The 23710-nt window shown below is 39.7% G+C and overlaps 1 protein-coding gene across 13 annotated transcripts in view; it reads right to left on the reverse strand.

Annotated features, from left to right (window-relative positions):
- Positions 1 to 4836: 4836 nt before the first annotated feature.
- The window catches only part of ADD3 (adducin 3), a 101251-nt gene continuing 82377 nt past the window's right edge, over positions 4837 to 23710 (reverse strand). For 9 of the 13 annotated variants that reach the window (XM_054831747.1, XM_054831745.1, XM_054831752.1 and 6 more), the window contains 13 exons: positions 19013 to 19151; positions 17390 to 17541; positions 17187 to 17267; positions 15940 to 16089; positions 14892 to 15035; positions 14705 to 14803; positions 13488 to 13670; positions 12676 to 12933; positions 11693 to 11812; positions 10294 to 10383; positions 8976 to 9099; positions 7950 to 8045; positions 4837 to 7221 (listed from right to left, as the gene is read on the reverse strand). In XM_054831747.1, the coding sequence (XP_054687722.1) occupies positions 6923 to 7221; positions 7950 to 8045; positions 8976 to 9099; positions 10294 to 10383; positions 11693 to 11812; positions 12676 to 12933; positions 13488 to 13670; positions 14705 to 14803; positions 14892 to 15035; positions 15940 to 16089; positions 17187 to 17267; positions 17390 to 17541; positions 19013 to 19151 (1935 nt within the window). In that variant the 3' untranslated portion in view covers positions 4837 to 6922. The remainder of the gene's footprint in view (positions 7222 to 7949; positions 8046 to 8975; positions 9100 to 10293; positions 10384 to 11692; positions 11813 to 12675; positions 12934 to 13487; positions 13671 to 14704; positions 14804 to 14891; positions 15036 to 15939; positions 16090 to 17186; positions 17268 to 17389; positions 17542 to 19012; positions 19152 to 23710) is intronic. The other 4 variants (XM_054831755.1, XM_054831757.1, XM_054831758.1 and 1 more) reach the window with 1 other exon arrangement.

The raw sequence follows: 23710 nt of genomic DNA on the forward strand, positions 1-23710 counted from the left end.
AGCCCTGCAGCATCGGCGTTGGGAGGGCCCTGCAGCAGGATTTGGCCAGAGTTTGCATTGCTCTGCACCGCGGGGATGCCCTCAGAGCTGACACGCGTCTCCTGGAGTCCCGGCAGCCTGGCACAGCTGGCAGAGCAGCGTGGGCAGCAGGGTGGGCAGTGAACCTTGGCCCCACGTTTGCTGGCTGCCAGACTTCATTCTCTCCCTCTTCATTTAATATACGTAGCCTGAAAATAAAACAAGTCAGGAGTGCTGGCAGCAAAGGGATGTGCATGGTGAGGAGCTGGCTTCAGACAGAGCTGAGCAGCGGCTGCCGAGGCCCCTTTGGGCAGCCCGGGGGGCCTGAACAGATGCAACGCCAAGAGGGGCACGGCCTCCGCTCACCCGGGCTGGACCCCTGGAAAAACGCTCCCCTGTGCTGGCAGGAGAGAAAGGAGGAGAGCCACACACGGGGGCAAACAGTGCCTTTACCTCCGTGGTCCTGCTGATGCCGGCGAGCGTGCACCGCCTCTGGGTCACGCGTCTTCGCAGGCTGTGACGGTGACCCCGGCACTGACCCTGTTGCGTGGCCAGACCCTGTAGGAAATGCCGCCGGGGACTCCCGCAGGACAACGGCACGTGTTTGCCCTGTTCGGCCCACGGCGCTAGGTCTGTGGCGTGGCACAGCTTGATCTAAAGGCTAAAGCTGAGGACCCGCATGATACGGATGCACTAATGTCACACTCGAGCACAAGCTCCTGGAGGGGAAACCACCACGTTGGTCTCATGTGAGCTCAAGCATTTGGTTTTCTCTTCCCGAGTTTGATCCAGTGCAAACATTGTCCAGGGGCAGGAAGGAGAAACCAGAAAAGTCAGGCAGGACAGACCCAGAAGGAAGTTCTGTTAAACACGTGCTGCGAATGCTTCCAGCCATCATCCTTCCTTTGCGTGCTTCATTTACAGGCAGATCCCAAGTAAGAAACACACCAACAACACCTTCCACTTTAAAAAAGTCAAACATGCCTTTTTGTCTCTTGGACACAATTCAGAGCATCTGTCCTTTTGACCACCATATATGAGAGATATAATAGTATGTAATATAATATCTATATTATAGATCTATATCCTAAAATATGTATTGTAGATCTATCTCCATCCTCTCCCCCCTCTCCCTGATTTTCCATGCACAGCAGTTAACAGCACAAACAGCTAAGTCTTCCCCAAGCTTCACTCATACAGAAAAACAACTGTAGCAAATGAGAATGAAGGTCCAACTTGCCCAATACCCCGTTACTTGGAGAAAAGCATAAAACCAGGGCGAGCACGTAGCAATGCTTCCTGAGACCTTGCCCTCAGCCTCCGACAACGCGCTGTTCAGGCCTGAGACCGAGACCGAGATGCCACGTGTGCCTTTGGCAGAGCTGACCTGCTGAAGAGCAAGCGGACACAAGTGGGTTGGCAGTGAGAAAGCACACCAGTGCCTTTAAAAGAATTACGAACATTTAGTACAGCCCTCCAAACTGGTGTGGTTGAACGTCCAAAGCAGCAGGTTTTTCTAAAACTTCTTAATGTCTTTCTTCACCACAGACCTTCCTAGAGACACAGCTGCCATGACTTCTGGGTCTCCATTCACACACCCGCAGCTCACCCGAGGGGGAGATCGGCAAGGCTCTGCCATGACCCCAAGACATCTAAAGCTCTGCAGCTTCTCAGCCCTGGCCCCCTGCACACCTTCCACGGGGTCTCCTGTCATTCTGCCTCCGTCATCCAGAAATGCCGAGAGCCCTCTGGCCTGTGGGTAACGATGCTAGAGAACATAAGGATATTCTTCTGCTCAGTGGAGTGAGTTTACAAGTGCAAAAAGAATAAAATAATTCTTAGCTAGTTGTGAAAGTACAAGAAGATGGAGGGGAAGCGGAGGAATCTTGCCTCCATTGCTGGATTTTGGAATAAATAAAGAAAGAAAATGAATCTAACAGCCAGATGTCTGCTTTCATCTCACCGCACTGGAAATGGAATAAAGCCCACAAAATCTCCACCAAAATACTTTCTTTGAAAGCCCTTTGTTAATGGCTTTCCGACTGCAGGGAACGAAGGCAGCAAACGTGAAAGTCTGATGCCATCTAAAGGCAGCTTGAATTTTCACCTTTCGAAGGCTGTGTTTGACTTTGGGACTCTCAACCACAATTTCAGAGCCTGAACTCTTGAATTTGCATTGCTCCCTGCAGACACAGAAGGAAGAAAGGCACAACCAGTTGTAAAGGGACTTTGAGAACGCATCCAAGGAAATACTTTCTCTGACCCCCCGGCTCAGCATAACTGTCCTATGTTGCTCCCATCTCTGTAGAAGTAGCAGCGGGTTTAAAGGATTAAATACGTACCTGAGCAGTACCAGAGCTGCATAAACAGAGCTGGAGGCATAAGCTGTGACCACGTTTGCTCTCCAGTTCTCATCATCAGGCTTCGTCTTCTCTGCTGAGAAGTTGATCAAACTTGACTGAAACTCTCCATGCTGCACGCTGATCCAAGTGAAAACCGCTCGGGTGTGTTTGCACGTACTGCCGGCACGCACAAAATGTAAAGCTAATGTAATCAAACACTTCCAAAGAACAAGGCTGTAGAAATTTCTCCATGTTATATTCTGGCAATCTTTGCTCTCAGAAACCTAAATTGCTGCTGGTTTTGCAACTGAGATTAGAAATTGTGGCAAAGGGCTGAGCACCCTTTATGTTAGGGATGTGCTTTCTACTATTCCTCTAAGAGTCTGTGCAAGTTCGGCCAATCTGCAAATCCCTAAACCTAGGAGTTTATACAGGCTCTGTGACAGCTAAAACATCAGAAGCACGCATCCCCACCAAACGCCCTCCTGGCCGTCCCTGCCGGGCTGCTCACACTGTTTCAGCCACGCACAAGGCAATGCCCGCAGACAGACCGTGCTCCAGCTGCCTGCGCACACATTGCCGGGCAGTTTCTAATTAGTGCTTTTCAATAAGTCCTCCGCCTCATTTAACATACTGGATCTCTGAAAGAACAAACACCCACCCACGCAACAACCCTGTGGGCGAGGGGATGCATTTCCCTGCTGGTTTGCAGGAAGGGAGAGGAGGAACGTCAGCATTCGCGTCAGAAGTTTCCATCAGACCCGTGTGCCCAGTCTGGAACATGGTGGCCCTTTCTCCCTGTCCTCAGCTACTTAGCAGCACGTTGTGTTTGAGAAGTTTCCACAGGCTTAAACAGTGAAAACTCAACAGTTTTACAAACTGGACATCCAGAAAATAGAAAATCCTCAACTACAAAACAGCAATTTATGCTATATGCTCAACGCTGCACATACAGCTCAACTGGCAAGGCAGGGAAATATTGGTCGAATGGCCTATTAGCACCTTCATCATCCTGTCTCCTCGCAGCATCTAAAGCCTGATCTAAAGTATATGTCGTTCTGCAATTTTTGCAAATCAAGGTTTGTTATGTAACACTTGTCTCCAGAACAGGCGAGAGTCTGTAAAAGAAGTTGGCGGGTGATCACCCGGATCACAATACACATTTTAGTGTGGCCATACAGGGACAACAGTGGGGTAGAAAGATGCAGAACTTTAAAAACCCTTCGTTTTCCCTTCTAAGATTCTTAGATGGTAGCTTGCATGTAATTCCTCATAGCGTGCACTACTACTTCTCTGTATTGCTCTTTCTTGGGTTCAGTATCCTAATGGCAATAATTACTTCCTATAGCATCAGTGATGCATTTTGAAGCTTATCTTTCCAAAGGCTCCAACTTCCCAAGATCTAAGCCTTCATATATGTTATGCCTCCTATGAACATCTGCTTTATTCCCACGCTTTGGCTTGCAGAATCTCAGATCCTTCTTGGAACACTGTGAAAGAGTAAGATCTAAGTGAAAACCAAGGGTCTGCTATGGTTCGTACACTCTTGGGAATAGAGTTCAAAGAAGAAAACTATAGATGCACTATGCCCTAACCGTGTAAGCTCCTCCATGTTGATATAGTGTCTACTTTCATGCTAGTGCAGCACTACGCAGACTGTAGATGCTCCTGGAGACAAACAATAGTAAGAAAATTACTTGAATCTTGGTTAAGATTTATTTAAAATGCTGAACCAAAATTATCCTCCCACACGGGGACTGAGTTCATGAAACTGTCACCAGACTCGGAGGGCTAGATCTTGACTTTCTTGTAAAGAGAAACAAAAGGCTGATTTGTGGAAAGACAATGAAAATAAACATTTGTCAAACTCCTTAAAGACACTTCACAGAGTTGATACAGCTTTAAAAACATAACACTGCAACTTCTGCAGCCTCAGAGACTCCGAGGTATACCATATGCTGGCAGGGCATGACAAAGAGGTCTTCAAATAACTTTGCATTAAAAGCCTTCCCTACAAAACCCCCTTTGTTTTCATTAATAAAATGAAAAAATAGTAATTTCCACAAGCTATTTCCCCCCTCTGCACTTACACAGCACATAAACCACCCAAGTCCTATGTCTGGGGCTGTCATACGTAAACCCATGCTGTTGAAGACACAGACCGAGGAGATGGGGAAGCGTGCCCCGGGAGAGGAAAGCCCGCAGCACAAACTCAACTGGGGTTCCACACAACTGCCTGACAATGCCGCGGTTTTCACCACGGGCCTGTCCTCTTTCATCTCCAGGATCTGCGAGAGAAAACGACTGTTCTCTAATAAGATCAGACTATTTTCTTGCATAGCTTTCAGAATAAGCACAAGCAAGAAGCACCTTCAGAATAAATTCCTGAGGAGTAATGTGCATAATCAAAGCATCTTTTCTACAAGTGAGAGATGTAAGAGCACTGTATAAACAAAAGGCTGCTCTACAAAATCCATCTATTTAAAATACTGTTTATTTGTGATTTAACATTAATTAGCATTACATCTATGAGCAATTTCAGATAACATTTATATATTTTCCACAGGACACAAGAGTTGGCTGGCTCATTCTTTATGCCAAAGCAAGTAAAGAGAGGCATTAGCAAAAGGTGCAAATAGTTCACGGTTGCATTTTAAAAAATATTTATGCACATTGCATTCATTTAGATATATTTTTAAAAAAGTTATGAAAAGCGTAGTTCACAGGTTACTGTTTCTACATATGTTGTAATACAACACAAATAATGTAGAACATAAAAAACAAAGTAAGCAACTGAAAGTTTTCACTATGATTAAAAACACTGATTCCAGTATTTAGTGATAGCTAGAAAATTGTTTCCAGGATCCATTCCAACATTGCATTATCACACTTACACGGTCAAAGCTAACCAGCCCCAAACATGCTATAATCAACATTTTTGCATGCCAAACCACTCTCCAGCCATATTTAACAATTATATATTGTATAATATTTCAACTGGCAATTTGGGAATCACATGGATCTTTAAAATGTATTTCCTATTGCGATGACTGATTTACAGACATTTTGACACAGCGAAGAAAACCCTATGTTAATTTCTATGTTTAGTTTGTATTTACAACACAGTAAAAGTACTAAAATGACAATATCAGTAAAAATGAGTAAGTGGCAGTACCACCCTTACCCATGGCACTAGGCTCTGATTTGCTCTGGGTTCATCCAAAGGACAACACAGATTCATGAGACCTTTTACAATTCAAATGAAAGTGAAGAAAAACCAAAAGTGTTGCACTCTGTATGAATCCATACAAATTATTTAAAACATCTAATATGGAAATGTCACTTTGCTGATTTAATAAAAATATCCCATAATCCATATCATATATTTAAAAAAAATAATCACCAGACTTTAACTTTCTTTGTTTCCTCCTATTTTCTTACTATTTCACTTTCCCTTTTAACAGTTTTGTTTCCTTCATTTGGTTATGTTAAGAGATTATTTTTCTTCATTCATTAGCAATACCACGAGAGAAAAAAAAAAAACAACCCACGAGTAATTTTTAAACATGAATCCAGTTCAATTTTATATGCTTTTATCTTTTGATTTCTAAGTCCCTGGATTCCTGAATTATATTTAAGTATACTCTAACCCAAGCATTCTTAAATACACTCTACTATTAAATGCTTGGTTCACATGCTTATAATACCTTTATACTGAATGGTATACAAACATTTGAACATATAAAATCTTTTTGTTTTGCCAGTTAAACTAAATTATCAATGTTAAGTGTATAAAATCCCCCTTTATTGAAAAATAAGGGTTTCCCCCCCCCCAACTGATAGAATAAAAAAGAAGTCTTCAAAAATTATATTTCACTAAAATGAAATATTTGGCAAAAGAGTTATTGAAGAATGGAAATCTTTAGACATTTTGTATAATTCCAAATAAACTTTCTCTTACACAGTTTTTCCCCTAATATTATGTGCCAGTGTATAATATTTCTATATGATCTAATCTTAAAAAAGATTTAAAGGTGTGCTGTTAATGTGCACCCACTCAAACAGGGGTACAGAAACATAAAATATATGGTCAAAATCACAATACAAAAATGTATGATCTGGTTACCAAATGAGACAGCAGTTTTAAAAAGTTGTATGATCACTCAACAGTAACTTTAATAAAGACTTTAACTGTACTGAAAAGTTTAATGTCTGCAAAATACTCCAAGCACAACTTGCTGCTGCATACTGTGATGGTATTTGATCTTGCTATGAAGGTAATTGAGCACCTGCCAGTGTAGTTCTACGTGAAACTAATGAACGTTTCCAACCCTCATAGCAATTTTGGACACAGTTAAGTGAGAGATGCATTTAATTTTCAATTAACATGAAAGGTTTTTTTGTTTTTTGTTTGTTTGGTTGGTTTTTTTTAAAGCAAAACCTCTTCCAGTTCCTTTTTGTTTAGGCTAAAAGTCCAGTTACTGCACACCCCTAACACTACGCTGTTAATGGTCAACTTAAACGTTTAAAACGTGCAATGTCTCCTCACAACAGAACTGCACTTACGCTTCTACTTTCTCCTTCTTTTTACTCTTTTTCAGGAAAGACGGGGTGCGGAATTTCTTCTTCTTCTTTGATGGGGATTTGGAAGGTGACCCTTCAGGGGACAGGGCCTCTTCTATCTTTTCAGAGCTTTTAATCGTAATCTCTACGCTCTCCACAGTACTAGTGGTTAACTGACTGACCCTCTTGGTGAGATCTTCTTCCACGTCATGCGCATCTTCCTTGCCATTCACCACCACAACTGGCAACTCCACAGATATTAGGTTAGCATTCTGGGTATAGAGATCTTCATGATTTTCTGAAAGAACAGACAATTTTGCAATTATTCATGTACACTATCATGCAAAACAACAGCATTGAAACAAAGTCTGCGAGTCTGGGCTGTGATCCAAAGAATGAAACCCAAAGTGCTTAGATGTGGTTTTTCCCCCCTCCTCTATCTACACTCTTACTTGTTGTAAGCAGACAATGCTGTGAAAATGTCGTTAAAGGGAAACGGGCTGAAAAAGCTAACCTTTTCTCTGCCAGGTATAGGTATAGCTCAAGCTGTATACAGTATATACAAATACAGTCTACACAGCATATGTGATTACAGTCTCAAGCAAACTCAGAATTATGCTTTACCACAAAAGACTTATTTATGAAAACGTAGCCATTCCATACAGAAGTCTTTGGAGAACGAGCCTTTCAAAATGCCGCCTTAGATGTTGCTGGAAATGTTTTAGGAAAAAAAAAAAATTAAAAAAAAATCTTGACATATTCTGTAAAATAAAAACATAATATCTATTTCCTTCACCTTATTAATATCTAAGTTTCAGTATGTCCTGCGTTGTTTTCTGTTTGTGAGAATTATGTATTAGGAAAAAATTGAGAAAAACAATTTTCTGGACAGAGTCCCACCCAGACTTGGTAAAAGAGGGCTCTTTTTGGCTCAGTCGACTTCATGCAAGTGTAAGAACGCAGCAGAAGAGTGGGTGACTCAGGTTATCAGAGCCATTGACATTGTACAGAAATTGCACGGAATACCTTCTAATTTTTCTGGGACATTTTGCGGGGATTGAGTTTGTGACTGCATTTGTGACACAGATGAACCGTCATCTGAGAATAATTCCTGTTCAGCATCTGCAGGACAAGATTTGAATTAGTAGCCATGCAAAAGTAAAAATCAAGCAAGAATGTCAGTGCTAGTGCTACAAGATTTACAGCTCTGCTAGCATTGCGTTGCTCATGCTGACAACATCAGGAAGTTACAATGCACAGTTTAAACTCTATAGAATTATAGATTTACATGTTTTATCTGCTAACAAACATTATATATTAGTTCTTTAATAGATAGCATTAAAAAGAGTGGCAGGGTTGCATTCCAAGTAGCACGCCTCATGGTTTTATCTAGCTGTAAGTCACACAGTTTGCTGTTATAGTAAGCTATTATGCTATGCCCTGAATGTGATATATAGCAAAATTGTTTTATTACACAATATTAGTGAAGCAGAAGGCATAGTAAGTGCTATTGTTAAAAAAAAGCACTAATTACTGAATTAGTAATTCCCTATGGAATAGTAGTAGTGGAAGAAGATGTAAAAAGTGAAAGCAGATGACTCTTGCACATTGGGAGAATAGAAGAAAAATTAAAGCAGCCCAGAACAAACATCTCAGTAAACTTTTGCTCAGCTGGGCACAGACCTGAGCAACTTGATCTAACTTTGATATCGACTTTAAGAAGGAGGTTGGACTAAGACGACCTTCATGGGCTCTTCCAACCTAAGTTATTCTATGATTCTGACAAAAAAAGTCATTATTTTAAAGTGTGTTTTTGTCAACCTCATTTCTGTGCAAACCTTTCATTGCTTTAATTTTAGCACTAACCAAAGTAAAAAACCCCAAAACATTTAACAACAAATTATCCTGTCTCAAGGAATGATTAGTTCTAAAGTAATCATTAGCATATACTGTTGGCAACTAACATGCATATGATTTTTACAGTAGATACTTTCAAACTAAAAACGAACTCATTAAAACGTAAACCCCAACATTTAAAAACACACCACTGACCTTCCAATCCTTGCTGCTTGCGCTCAATTGTTTTCTTGTACTCTTCCAGTTCCTTTTCTGTGAGATGGCTGAAGGGGTTGGGTGGTGCCGGTGGTGCATGCTCATCCTCTTCAAATTGCATTGGCTGGAAAAGAAAAAACCACAAAATTTAATAGTTAAAAAAAGCAAACAAGCAAGATATACATGGTTAATGTCTTTTTTTGCCCAAAGTTTGGTGACACCAGGTTGACAGGGAATACAGAAGAAAAACAGATGCCTCCAGATGAAACTTACCCCATTTAATAGGCATTCGCATCGTAATGAATACAGACTACCAAGCTGTAAATCACTACCCTTGTGCAGTAGCACAGTCATTATTTGAGGGTATATTTTTATATCAAGGGCAGCTTCAGAGTAGAGACCTGCCTCAACAGCTTACACTTCAGGGACTAATATACTCTTCAGAGAAGTAAAAGGCCTTTAACAACAGGGATTCAAAAATAAGGTTTCCCATATTTTCTGCAAATGCCCCAAGTTCTAGGATTTTTTTTTTTTTTTTTGTAGCAAAGTAACTGCTTACGCTCCAGTTTAGGAATCTAACTGGAAGAGCTCTTCTGAGATGAATCTTACAATGACAAATTTAAAATTATTCTCATGTTGAAAGAAAACTAACTTGGAAAATATTCTTTTTGCCCGAAATAAGTAAGCAAACTTAGTGTTATCTCCAAAGGTTATTGGCAACCAAAATAAGGAAATAGATGTACTAACCCTTGGATGGTTGGAAACTCTTAGAATTCCAATTACAATTCATCACAGTTTGTTAGATAACCTTCTTAGGGATACCTGTACTGTTTGGAAGTAAGTATATTCTATTCAAGAAAAGATTAGCGTGAACAGGTAAGAAACCCTTCCTCCCAATAAGCAGCCTGTTTCTAATGAAAGCTGCGTTCTGCACAGTCCCATCCCACCTTTTAAACTCAGCTATTTCTGGGCCTCAATCATTTCCTTTAGCAGCGGTTCCACAGACTGATGAAAAGATTATTTTTGGCACCATGCATTGCAAAGTTCATCAGTCCTTAGCTTAAATGGTCTTAGATAGGGGTCCTACTTCATTAATTGTACAGGCAGGCAAACTTACCATTCATATCTCCATTTGAAACTAATGTTTTAAATCTCTGAAATGAAACATTAATAAGATGTAGCACACATCCAAAATTTGGCATTAAAATAATCAGTTTTAACGCTTTATTTTGGAAAGAAAATGGCCCAAACTGATATTTGAAAGACAGGCAGCCAAATAAACAAATATTTATGAATCAGTTAATTATCTCCTACTCACTGGACTCGGCTTTTTGTCCACAACAATTCCAGCAAGCAGCTGAGACTGTGGTCCTGCTGTCTTTAGGTCATATCGGTTTTGCTCCCTTATCTACACAGAGAAAATAAACCGAGTTACAAACAGTATTTCTCTTTAACAAATCCTATGCCCACCAGCTTTGCAGAGCCAGTAGCACAGGCAGCAGTGAATGGTTGGAGGATGAAGCCCTTAATGCTGCTGCAGCCCAAAATTAAGATCTCTCCTTGCACCTCTGAATGCACTGTGTATGTTGTTTAGCCCTTTGAGTACTCCCGAATATCCACCGTAGTCCCAGCTCCCGCACTTCATGCAAGCCAGTATTTGGAAATAAGCTCCAAGGAATAGTATGTCTCTAAATTTGTCCTCTCCATGCCCCCAAAATAAATGACCTGTGTTAAGCTATCGGAGAGATCTCTGTGATCATAAAGGTTGGTAAAGCTTTTCCTTCTGTGAATACCTCATAATTTTCCCCAAGCCAACAGCCCCAGCTTCACATTGGCAGTGCTTAAGAGATTGACAGATCAGATATAAATGCAAATACAAATACAGATCATACAAAAAAAAAATTCTACAGCAGAAAAATAAGAATAAACTATCTAATAAGATAGTGACATGCATCAACTTAGAAATCATTGTCTGGTACTTGTATTATTAATCTCTAGATGATTAGAGGGTGCCTTTCCAGTTCTAAGGAAGGGAGTTGCTCCTTCTGACTCCAGTCCCCATGGATACTGATATGGTGCTTTCCAAGAAAGAAAAAAAAAAATGTAATCAAATGGAAAGTGTCCTGAATATCTCTTAATATAGTTATGCCAAGGGTGGAGTATTTGGTCAGCCTGACAGTCAATGTCTTATGTGCTGGAAGGGAAAAGCAGTGAGATATTTGTGTTTACAGAGAGGTCCAACAATAATCTCTCATTTTCTTCTTTTCACTGCCATTAGGAAGCGGGCTGGACCAAAGAAACTCCAGCTTAAGAAGTGCTAGGAGAATTAATACAGAACAGAGTGAGATTACAGTCTGAGATTGAATGATGCTGCAGATGACGCAATTCGGTTCATGTTGACACCTAATTATCCACTAAATACAATGAGAAATAGCAGGGACTACCATTTCCAGTCTGTCATTTCCAGAGTTAATACTCATCCTTCGTCAAACTACTGCATTTAAAATGTATATATATTGCATATGTATCTACAGACTTCATGTATATCATACATGTAAATACATGCTTTTTAGTGCCAAAAATCACGTACTATGTAAGAAACTTTGTCGTAAAATGAAAACACTTGAAAATGTTATTTTACTGCTGTGTTGAATCATTACTTGAACACATAATTTTATTTGAAAATGCTGCAATTTTCTTCATTACACTTCTTTTACCTTATTTCTCTTTTCCAACACTTCACTTGGGTTTGTGTTTAGAGGAACAAATTGGTTTGGATCTTCAATTTTGATTGGCGTTCCTCCACTAGTCTTGGAGGAGTCATCAGCTTTCATCCACTTAAAGAAAAAAAAAAAAAACAGAAAAAGAAGCTAAAAACCCCAGCATGATGGGGAGGAACAATTCTCAGCGATGTCTTACTGTTAAAGAAGAGATATAAAGAAAGGACTTTCTGACTTTATTCTCAATTCCACGTGACACCCACAAAATGATCCCAGCTCCTTACAAGTTTGTATGTTTGCCCGAGAGGACTGAAGTTGCCTTGAACATGTATCATGAAGATTACGTTTTGTAAATACTGAAATAGATTCCTGTAAAATGTAGTACTAACTGTGTACTAATGAAGTCATATTTGGAAAGGATCATACTTGCCAGTAACTGGCATATAGATCCACCAGCTCCAGAGCCCTTGTTCATGCTGTCAACTTCCACCCCTGCTAACCCCACATTTTGTCTGTAGTTTTTTTCCTTTGTAAGCAGGGTTTTAAATCAGTGGTTGAGGGTGTTTCTCCCAAGCTTAAGTTTAGAAACTCGGTAGTCTGCCAGCAGGAGGAGCTGATGCTTTTCAATTGTACTATGCAACTCGGAGTAGCCTGATAGCAAATAACATGCTTCATAGTCCCAGGAGATCCACCTCTCTCCAGGCTGGAAACACAGTGGAAGCATCTTGCTGAGCTGAAGGAGGAGGAAAAATCTTGCTCATGATTAGAAGTAGTAGCATGAACAGACTCTTTGAAGTCTGTTTTCAGCAGGCTCACAAACAGGAAAGAGGCAGTTAGAGACGAATTAATGACAGAGCCTATTTTTATTTGCTTGATAAACTTATTTGCTAATCCTGTTAAAGATTTCCTCATATAAACTGTGTGTAATTCACTTTCAAGTAGTGCAAAAAACTAAGTGACTGCCTAAAATATCTACCTACCGTAATCTTAGTCCTGGGACTGGTTTCCCCGTTCCAGGACTCCTCAGGCACATTAACTTTCAAGTATGTGTTTGGAGAGTTCAGCCATCTTGTCTTTTCCCTCTGTTGCCTCTGCGCCAGGAATTTCAGGGGGGAAAGTGGGACTGTATCATCTTCAAAGGAAAAGGCAGTCACAGTGGCTGGGATCTCAACGTCACTCTTATGTCTGGGTTTTTCCCTGACTAGTGGTTGCCTATAGGCATAGCCAGTTCTATATCCCTACGGAGGAGGAAAAAAATAAAAAAAAATTAAAAAAAAAAATCAGAAAAAGGTATCCAAAGTAGTCATGGAAGTTTTGTGCTGCCCTACATGTATTAAATAGGTCCCCTGAGCTCTTCAGAGAACAGGCTTGTGGTGTCGTCCATCATTCATTCATGCTATTAACATTCAAGAGACCCATTTAAAATACAGTACAGTATTTTAATACTGTTAATAACAAAATAGAGGGAATCTGCTACGTCTACTTACTAGGTTGTGATTAAAAATACATTTACTATTAAGCTACGATAAAGACCAAATATGTCTGTGGGTTGGACAAAATTTAAGTTCAAAACATTATAAATTCTTATCAAGACAGAATACTACTGTCATATACACTGACATAATAAAAGCTAAACCAAGCAGAAGAGATTTCATATACAATAAAAGTTATTCCATCTTCATTTTCAAACTCACAAAGAAACCAGAAACAATCATTTGCTTTACAGAAGCTAATCCTACACTCTCAGAAGCTTACAGAGACTATACGGACAACACCATCAACATGCTCTCACCAGGTTGTCCAGCATCCGCATAAGCGCTTCAAATTCTTGCTCCCCAACTTTCCATTTTTGTTGTGAAGCCATATTAACTCCACCTCCTCCAGTTGCTGCCACAGCGTGTGTGGAAGGCTTGAACTTCTGCAGATCCAGTAGTAGGAGATTGTCTATCCCACCTGCTCCAGCTAATGCATGAACCTAGAGACATCAATGAGTGCGTTTCATTTGTGGAAAAGCTTTTGGATTCTCTGCTTTTCTGAATTCACAGGAGGAACATACTTAAACACATGCTGCAGTTATTTCTCAGGCTAGTTTTCTACTGTGCAAAAGTGTATTAAAATATATAGCAAGTGATTCTTATGGAAAGGATGATAATATCTGCTAATAATTGCACTGTAAAAGGAGTAGACTCACTTTCAGAGTACCTTAAAAGGTCTTTCTGCATCACAAGACTAAAAATTTTTCATTTTTACATCCGTTTCAAAACAAATGAGTGATCAAACTCAAAATGAATGGCAGGGCAAGGGAGGAAAGGAAAGGAGTGGGAGACTGCCATTTGCACCTCCAAATGCCAACTTGGGGAGACAGGATCACTGGGGAACAAGTAAGTCCAAAGTGATGAAGTTTCTGGGGATGGGCTTAAGTGTTATGGAAGGTGAGGACACTTTCAGTGGTCTCTCTCCACAGGTTACAGATAATACCTAGACACCTAACTATGTAAAGTTAGACAAAACAGAAACAACTGATTTTGGAACTCAAGTTAGTTTTAAATACGCTACCCTCCACCATTGCTCCAAAGACCTTTTGTTTATTTGGTTTTGCAAATCTTGTGATCATAGGAAAAAGCTTCTTCCCTTGTCACAATATTCAGCTCTGATAAATGACTTGGATGTTGAGAGATCTTAAGTCACACTTCCACATGCTGTGAGTACCACTGAATCTATTATCTGACAGATTCCCTACATGAAGCTCACACTCCACAGCATGGAACAGAACCTGTACTCTTCAGAGTGTAACACCACCAATGCTCATTCCAGGAAGAGTGATACAGTATTTGTGCTGTTCCTTTTATGTTGTCCTGATTATTCCAATTTCTCTGACTTTTACCTGGCATATGATTACTGGATTCCATTACCCCAAATATCTTGTAATATTAGAGATCTTCCCATCTGGGATGTAATCTATAACTCAGCAGCGTGTTTGAAATTAAATACAGATAACTTCTCTCTCACCTGTGTTTCACAGGCCAGTTGCACATTGAAAATATAGTGGAATGCTTCTTCCAGTGTCTCTCCTAGTGCCACCACACCATGGTTTCTCAAGACTAATACCTAGTAAATGAAGACACTAATGTTAAATGGTAGAAACTGGCGCAGTACATGAAAATTTTTTATGAAGAGCGTGAATGAGGTTGAATACCTTGCAACTGGGTCCAAGAACTTTCTGAAGCTGAATTCTCTCTTCCTGTTCATCAAGAGATCCCTGGTAGTTGTAATAAGCAACATCTCCCAGAATCAGAGCCTCTTGTGATATGGGAAGGATGCCACACTTCATAGATGAAACCTGTTTCAAGAAAATGAAATACTGATAATTAGGAAAAAATGAAATTCTTAAAACCCACATCTCAACCACTCACACCTTAGCAGGTTGTATTTTGTACCTTTGCTAAAAGAGAAACAAACTCTCCATAGTGAAAGCTTAGAAAAAATTCCCTGCCTGCCCCCCCCTCCCCCCCCTCCCCCCCATTCTAATTTGCAGGAGGGTGACAGAGCTGCTGCTACCCAACCTAGGGACCAATTCATGATAGGAAAATTATCCCAACTAAGTTAACTTTTGCGAATTTTATCCATGTTTAATTCTCAGCACAAGTCTACCTAATGGATTTTCCTTCTTTCCCACATTTATAACTTCAAAAAGCTAGTATAACAGAAGTTATCCAAAAAGCTAATATAACAGAAGTTATCCATTCCTTCTTTTGTCTGTAGTCACAGAATACATATGTCTGCATTTATATATAAAATAATATTAATTTATCTATTTATCTCAAAACAATTCTTTCAAGTCTCCTTACATTTTTATCATTGTTATACAGACCATTTTTAACTTATATGTTAACTATGATTTTTTAATAGTGAGGTAAATCCAAACTGAACATAACTACTAGTTAAACCACTTAAAAATGGAGTTGCATAATGCAAACGATGATGTATACAGCATATTATATGGTCTAAGATGCTATAGATGAAGTCTGTGTAAACTATATACTTTACAGTCTCCTCAACCAGAGTACAATCGTATCTGAGCATCAATTTATTCCTATTCATGTCATTGTGGTGGCCCAGCTTTCTTTATCTGCTTATTTGATAATCTCACACCTTCCTTTACCAGCATAGAGTCAATGTTAAAAACAAAAATTAAAGTGCCGTAGCCAGTGTTTCAGATTCTTTATGCTAGAAGGAAGACTTACAGCTGCTGTTGCAGGGGTATGTATGTGTATTACACATCTGACATCAGGGCGTGTGGAGTAGATGGCCACATGTGGACTGAACCCCACATTGTCAATGCTTAGGGTCGTACTTCCCTGGTCAACTACATCTCCTAGGATGTTTACCTTAACCTGGAAAAGTCAAACAAAGGAATTATATTAAAAAAGCTTGTGACAACTGCCATTATCTACACAATACCTTCCTTTTCTTACTTGGTACCAAATTTTCCCCCGATATGTTTAGGGCTCAGAGCACAAAAAAAAAAAAAAAAAAAAAAGAGTAGGAGAGCAGCCATGAATCTGCACATCGATAAAACACCATGCTGCCCAAGCCCTTGATAGCTGTTGGAAGTCCAGCCATGGAAGAAGTAAAGATAAGGCCCTGACAGAACGTATATTCCTTTTTGGTCTAGCTGACCTTTCCTTGTTTCCGACTTTTAAAAACGAATTTCGTTAACATTTTCTACATTTTACTTATGAAGAAAATTTAGCCTCTGAGAAATTTCCAGTAAGAAAGTTTAATGCATAGGGAATTTTCAGTTTCACGGTAGTATTAAAATAATAATTCCAGGATCAACAAAAAACAACAGCAGGGTCGTACAAGGTCTTGTTCTCATGTTTATATTTTGGTTCTGTGTTTGCTGATGCAATGCTATCAATCTCAATCTGCTATCCCTTCCAATCGGAGGTAGTTTCTTTACTGATACGTACTGACACGAAGAACATATGGCAAGTTCTGCACCAAAAGATGCGTGATTTAGCAGCTAACACTGCCTAAATGCCAATCTGTAAGTTCAGTCGGCTCCTTTGTTGGGCCCGGGGAAGATTATTCAACTTTATTTCCCCAATTATAAAAGATAAGAGCTGAGTGAACTAACACTACTCCTACAGAGTCGTTTCACATGTATTACCATATGGTCAGGTTATAAAGGTTGCTGTTACACTGAGGCTATTTGATGAGCTTCACCAGACAGGAAAACAAAACTTTGTTGCTCCATATTGAAGCTGAAGACAAAGCAACAGAAAGGAAAGCTAAACTAAAGCAAAAAGAAATGCTGAGGACAAAGGATGCTAGTATCTAAATAGTTAACCTGCTTTTCATCTGGTGGGTAAACATCAAAACCAAATAACAGTATGATTACAGTTTAGAAGTCCATTTCAGCAGCCACAAAAGTCTTTTAGAAAACAGGTTGAGCCTTGCGCCTTATTACAGCGGGTGAATCACGTACCAAATTAGAAGCTGAAGCTTCAGAAAAGGACAGACCTCTTGGAATGATTAGAATATGGTCATGTTCTTTGCTTACTCTTACCTGCAAAGGAGGAAGAAAATAGATTACTGATTTATTTTGAATTTATATTATTCAGGAGGAAAATTATTTTGAATGAATAGGTAAGATTCCAAATAAAAGTTTTTATTTGCTAAAATACTTACTGTGATATAGGCATTTGGCAAATGTGCCCATCCAAACAAGTCAGCCAATCTATATAAACTGGCTAACTTACAACGAGTAAGCTTTTCTCCCTTAACAAACGAAGAGGTATCTATCCCAGGTAGATCATTGATGGGTGTAATCATTCCATGGCCTGAAAAACAGATAAAAAAAGGTGATGGCCAGTTGGACAATTAAATAACTTCTAGCTATGCCATGATCTTCTAGAAACAGTATATTTAAATTGTTAGCATAGCAGTACCAGCAATTATTAGACTGGAACTGCACTGATGGGATTTTTAAGGTCTTTACTGAAACCTCTGTTACTTTAAGACAGTAGGAACCATACCCTGAATTTAAGTCTTCATCTCTTTTTCAAACACAAGAGAGGTGAAATACAGATTTCCTTTAAAGTACCTCTTGGATTTTGAGCTCTCTCCTGATTCAAGATCCTATATAGGACTGGAACTGTGCTTTAAGACATGTGCCACTAATGAAGTATTTTAACAGGTTACTTTGAAAATTACAGAACACATTCCTGCTGAACTTCCAACACCAGTATAACTAACTTGAAGAGATGTCTCAGTCTGAGCAGTTTAATTCAGTCCTAATGGAGAAATTAGGATTAGTGCAACAGTTCTCAAACTGCTGGACAGAGGAGGTCACATCTTAACACAGAGAGCACAAAGATCAATTTATCTCTTTGATTTGTGACTACACAAACATACTTCTCCCCTTCACAAATGCACGATAGCCCTTTGACAGCTACAGCCTTTGCTTACAAGGAGAGTTAAGACCAGAAGAGCTGAAAGTAATTCTGGTTTTCAGCAAAAAGAGTATGCACTCTGAGATTAGTTGTCCTGTCAGAGTCCCTGGGCAAACGCAGCAGAGAAAAGTTTGACCTGCAGTCTCACCAACCGGCCAGAGACACAGAGATAAGGTTATTTGGGGTCTCTGTTGTTATCTTCCACTTGTTTTGTTAACTCCAAAGAGCCATTTTGGGACCAATTTTCAAAAGATGCTGAATGCTGACAGCTGCCACTGTACTTCAGGCTTGTAAGCTCCCATATGATGTCCACCCACAGAACTTAAATCGACTTTAATGTTTCAGTGCTTCACGACTTGGAAAGAAGAACTTGGGTGTTAACTGAAAGATCCTAGCGACATCTTTATAACTCAAGTGCATACTACAAGCTGGTTTTAACTGTGGGAGCTGCTTGTGTAACAATTCAGTTTGCCAGGCTACTCCCCCCACCTTTTTTTAAAATAATAATTTATATGCAAGAGTAGAAAAATAAACAGTCTAAATTGTTATGTATTTCACATCTCAGCTTATGCTCATATTAAACTGCTTATAGTGAAGGGGCGCAGCATTTTGTTTCCTATCTCAGTTAAGCTTTTATTAGCAAATTCTTGAATAACTGAGTGTGAGGACTCAAAACATTTTGGATATCACTACACAAATCAATGAATTTGAGAGAAAGAAGCCTAAAAAAGAAATTTAAGACCACCATCTGTACTACTTCACAGCTGAAGCAAACTCTGACAAAACTTTTATTCAAAGAAAGCCCTGGTGATAGTAAAAAAAGGAAGAGAAAACGCAATTATATGCATAATTCACTTACTGAGTGAAGATGAGGAAAAACCTGCAAAAGAGCTTGCTGTAATGTATTCGGCAATCTGTTGTAACGCAAGCAGTCCAGTGGGGTTATTGCCCTTCTTCATCTGTTCTTGAATAAGGCATTCCAGATCTTCTCTAAAAGCCTGTAGAAACATTTGAGAATCATCAAGGAAATCTGGCTTTGATAGAAATAAGATTATTATAGGTGGGGCTAGTAGCTTTGCCTGTTATTAATGTTACATGACACTTCCCCTTAGACCTTGTTTTTAGCTGTTTATAACTTCGCCAAACTTTAACCATCTGACCTAAACTTTGTATGCTAAGTATTGGCAATTTGGACGGTGGGAGGAAGGAGTTTGGTCTCAGAGGGTTAACTATTTCCCAGAACAAGACAATATAAAATGTATTTTTGTAAATGATAACAAAAATCAATAATTAAAGAGTTCTCCATATTTTGGAAGAGGTACTTGAAACTCAATCAGGATGTGTTGCTTTTAGTACTGGGTATTTTTAAATTCTGTAATCCCTCTGAAAATCCATCCAAATTTGATAAAGTTATAAACAGCTGGAAAACTGGACCTCATCCATGCTCAAGTAGTATCACAGACATGCAAAAACTAGAAGGAACGCCAGGATGTCATCTCCTCTCTATTTCTTTCCCTCTTCCAAAAGGAAAAACCTTTCCTTCTTCTCCTGTATAAAATGTCCGCAACCCCAAGAGATAAACTCTTGCATAATATATCGCGAAAAAGGTTTTCACAGTATCAAATTTAATATACTGTGCACTGTTGACAAAGCCTGTTCCTTCTAGATGATAGACAGATTAACCACTATCCACCACAAACGCCTGTCCTAGGATTACTTCAGTCCTGACATTTCCAGACTAAGTAAATGTTGTTCCTTCAAACCTTCCTTGTAGGTTATATTTTCTAACCCTCTCGTTATTTCTTGGCAGCATCTTCCAGCTTTTGTCTGTACGAGCAGCACGCAAAGCTGCACACAACACGAGCTGAGGTGTATTGTGAACACTCTTGCTGGTTCATTCCAGAAAGACATTTGGTGTCTTTACCATGGCGCCGGCTCCTATTGTAACTCCAGGCTATTCCCAGTATGTAATTGTGCCGTTCAGTTTGCCTTCCTTAGCGGAGTACTTTCTCTCAATTAAAAAAAGCAAATAGTTCTGTATGGCAAATGTAATTTCTTCACTGAATTTTAATTCAGTCCTCCAAAACACCCACTTTATTGGGTAAAATCCACCAATCTCATGACATAGTCTGTTCATCAACAGTTTTAACTCTAAAAGAGAGCGAGTGCTACCAGACCCCAAAAAACATCCTCAATACTCTACTGGATATGGCCTCTCAGTTGGACAACCGAGCATCCATAACTACACTTTAACTTCCAAGTTTTCGGACACTCATGCACTTCTTTAGAGTAATTTTGTCAGGATTGTGTGTACCTGAGACTTCCCAGATTTCCACAAGTAAAGCCTCTAAAAATGCATGTGGATTGACTACGCATTGATCTGCTACATGGATCTCTTGGGGCAGACCAGAGTATGCACACGGCATCCCCCAAACAGCTGAACAACCTCTCACTAGCCTGGAGATACATGGGCAAAGTCAGATTTTTCTCTTTAGTGGCTGCTGTAGGTAAGACCTGTGCAGCAGGGGGAGGGAGCAGATGGGGAAAAGGAAAGAAGAAACAGGGAATTGTGTGAGGAAAGGAACCTAACTGGGACTGGGAAAAAAGAAATGGAGGTATGGGAGGTGGATCAGCCCTGGGAGCCCATAAGGGAAACTGATAGGAGGTAACTATGGGGAAATAATTGCCAGAAAGGCAAATAAGGATTTGTGGAAAACAGGAAGTAGTTGGAGAAAACATCCCGACTCTCATCCTTCATCTATCAGCAGATAACTGTGAAACCCACTCCCTTCAATCTGATCCAGCTCTGAGGATGGCCATCATCACCATCATGACTCCCTGTGTTCCAATGGCAATGTGGGTGCCACCCTTACTGACACAAATACTGACAAAATAACAAGCACCGTCCCCAGTTTGGAACTCGAATGTGGCCACAAGCCCAGACTGCTGGAAATCAGACATGCAGAGGATGTTTCTTTGCCCCTCCTGCATACAGATAATAATCTTTAAGCATACCACAGTTGTCTTGCCCCCAGGCCTCATTTGGCACACAATGGCTAGTTCTCACCAGGAAAGAAATTCAGTATTTTTTCCTCTTCTCATGGCTCAGCACGTGGCCCTATGCCTTTTGTGCATGCTACTCATACTCTGTTGAGATGACAATTCTTTATCTGATAAGATTTTCTCTGGGCAGATAATTAGTATAAATCCAAGTGCTTCACAAGCATTAACTTACTAATCCCCAAAAACATGCCTTTAAGGCGCAGCAGGGCACTGTCATCGTTTCCACAGAATGGCAGCAAGGAGGTCGAGGTCAGATGCTTCCACTAGGTTTGGGACATTCATTTTGAGAGGCCCAGAGCCCCATTTGCAGAGCACTGGGCAGTAAGTAGCTTCCTACATACTCAAAGCACAACTCTCGAAGAAAATTCAAGTGCAGCACTGAGTGTTTAATGTGCTGCTGTACCTCAGGGTAACAAGAGACACACACAGAAAATCACAATCTGAAAAACCAGTAAATAGATAATTGAGCATCACCCATGACAGCCCAGTTTAAATCCCTGAGGTTGGTGAGTACCTGAATCCGAGCATCTCTCACTACAACCAAAGTGGTTTTGAATGAAATTCAGAATGTGTATGATTTATACAATCCCCTGTAGAAGGCACAAGGATTTTTCACAGAACTAGAAGAAAGCATTTTGGTGGTCAAACAGCTCCCAGTGCATAGAAAAAGGAGCCAAGGTCCAGACTTTCTGTTCTACCAACCTGGTTAAAAGCGTATAAAGTGTAAAATAACAACAGAGGTACTTCCTTGGGCCTTTGCACATCATATCCCTCACGTTACAAAAGGCTTTCCCCCCTCAAAAGAAAAATCCCCAAAACACATAAAACAGACTTTCAAGCACCAGCCTTCCCAGCCCCAGCTCACTTTTCTGCTGATGGTTCACCATGTGGCTACAGTTTTATGGCACTTTCTCCTTCTGTTACTGTGACCTATTAAGATTGCAGAGACAATGACTAGCCAGCATATTTCATCAAGAAGCTATACCAACACTTACTTTCAAATTCTGTCATTCCAAGATATTCAATTGCTTCTCAAATATTCCTGAAAGAGGCCCCCTGCAAGAAAGCTCTGCCATTTCACACTCTGCAAGGCTGAAATGCTCTTTCCCTCTTGTTTACAATCTGTATATAAGGAAACTGCACATTTGTGGTCTCCTGGGGGCCATGTGGAAGACAGAATTCACAAAATTTATGGAAGTATGTATTTGCTTGGGAGGAGATGGAGAAAAATAGTTATCTGTATTACATTAAATCACTCTCACTTCAATTCAACAAGGACTATAAAAAGGATCTGCAAAAACATTCACAGTAAACTTTTATTAGTCATATTCAGACTTTTTTTTTTTTTTGTAAACCTGTAAGAGTAATGTTACTTCTACAGAAGAAAAAGGGTAGTGTAATGTATTTTGGGAAATTTTTAACAGAAAGATTTTTTGGTTTATTTCTTGTTGTACTTCTAATTCTTCTGCTTTCTGATCATGCTATTTTCATTCTTCTGAGCTTAGTTTTGCTCTCTGATCCTAACAGTAGTATATTGTACACTTACTGAGGCTACTACAAATGAGGATTTAGTGTTGTTTCAACAACTTTGTTAAACTGAACAAGCAGTTTTCCTTAGAAATAATTTCAGAAATAACAGAAGATAGGTAAGAGCCAGGGCAAGTAGCAAATACAGAGGTTTGGGATGAGCTGTAAAACAGAGGTTAGGATGTGGATGAAGCGCATAAACTATGCAATTTATCCACATACGAATGTGCAACAATGTTTTCTAGCAGACTGCAACATTCAGTGTGTCACGCACATTCCTCCATTCACGTTTATGAGTATTTCAATACCTTTCATTCACTGCTACAGACCATTAAAACTCAGATCTGTATGTCCCTAGATAACCATTCCACATGTGCTAACACAACCTTCCTCCGTTTCCGATAATTCATATGGGCTCATATGAAGGGCATCACCTTCTTCTGGAGAACAATTTACTTATATTAGTATATATGTTATTTGTATATATTATATTAATATATACAAATATTAGCCATTAAATGAATGGTATTTATTGGACTTTTCAATGTACAGCACTTATTTCTGTAAAATCACTACTGCGCAGGACTGATTTTGGGATCTGCTTCTGAAAACCTAACCGTAGCCTGGAATCCATGGAGTTTGGTTTTGCTTTCATTCACAAGACTGTAACATATATATGGCATTACACTGCAACTGCCCACAAGTGACCAAGTAAAAGCCATGCTTGAGAGAGATGTATCCAAAAAGATGACAAACACACTGCTCCAGCACAAAGCACACATTTTTAATGCGGAAAGGTCACTAGTAATTTCAGATGTAGTATTCGAGAAGAAAATGCTGACAAAGGAAAAAAATGTACTGTCAGATGAATGAAAAATTATGTTATTCAGCTGTATGCTCAGCATTGCTCAATAAAGAGAAAGTTTCAGCTCTGGGATTTAAATACCTCTTTGGGTGCATGTGGGTT

Source organism: Grus americana, chromosome 7, assembly GCF_028858705.1.
Source record: "Grus americana isolate bGruAme1 chromosome 7, bGruAme1.mat, whole genome shotgun sequence".
Lineage (NCBI taxonomy): Eukaryota > Metazoa > Chordata > Aves > Gruiformes > Gruidae > Grus > Grus americana.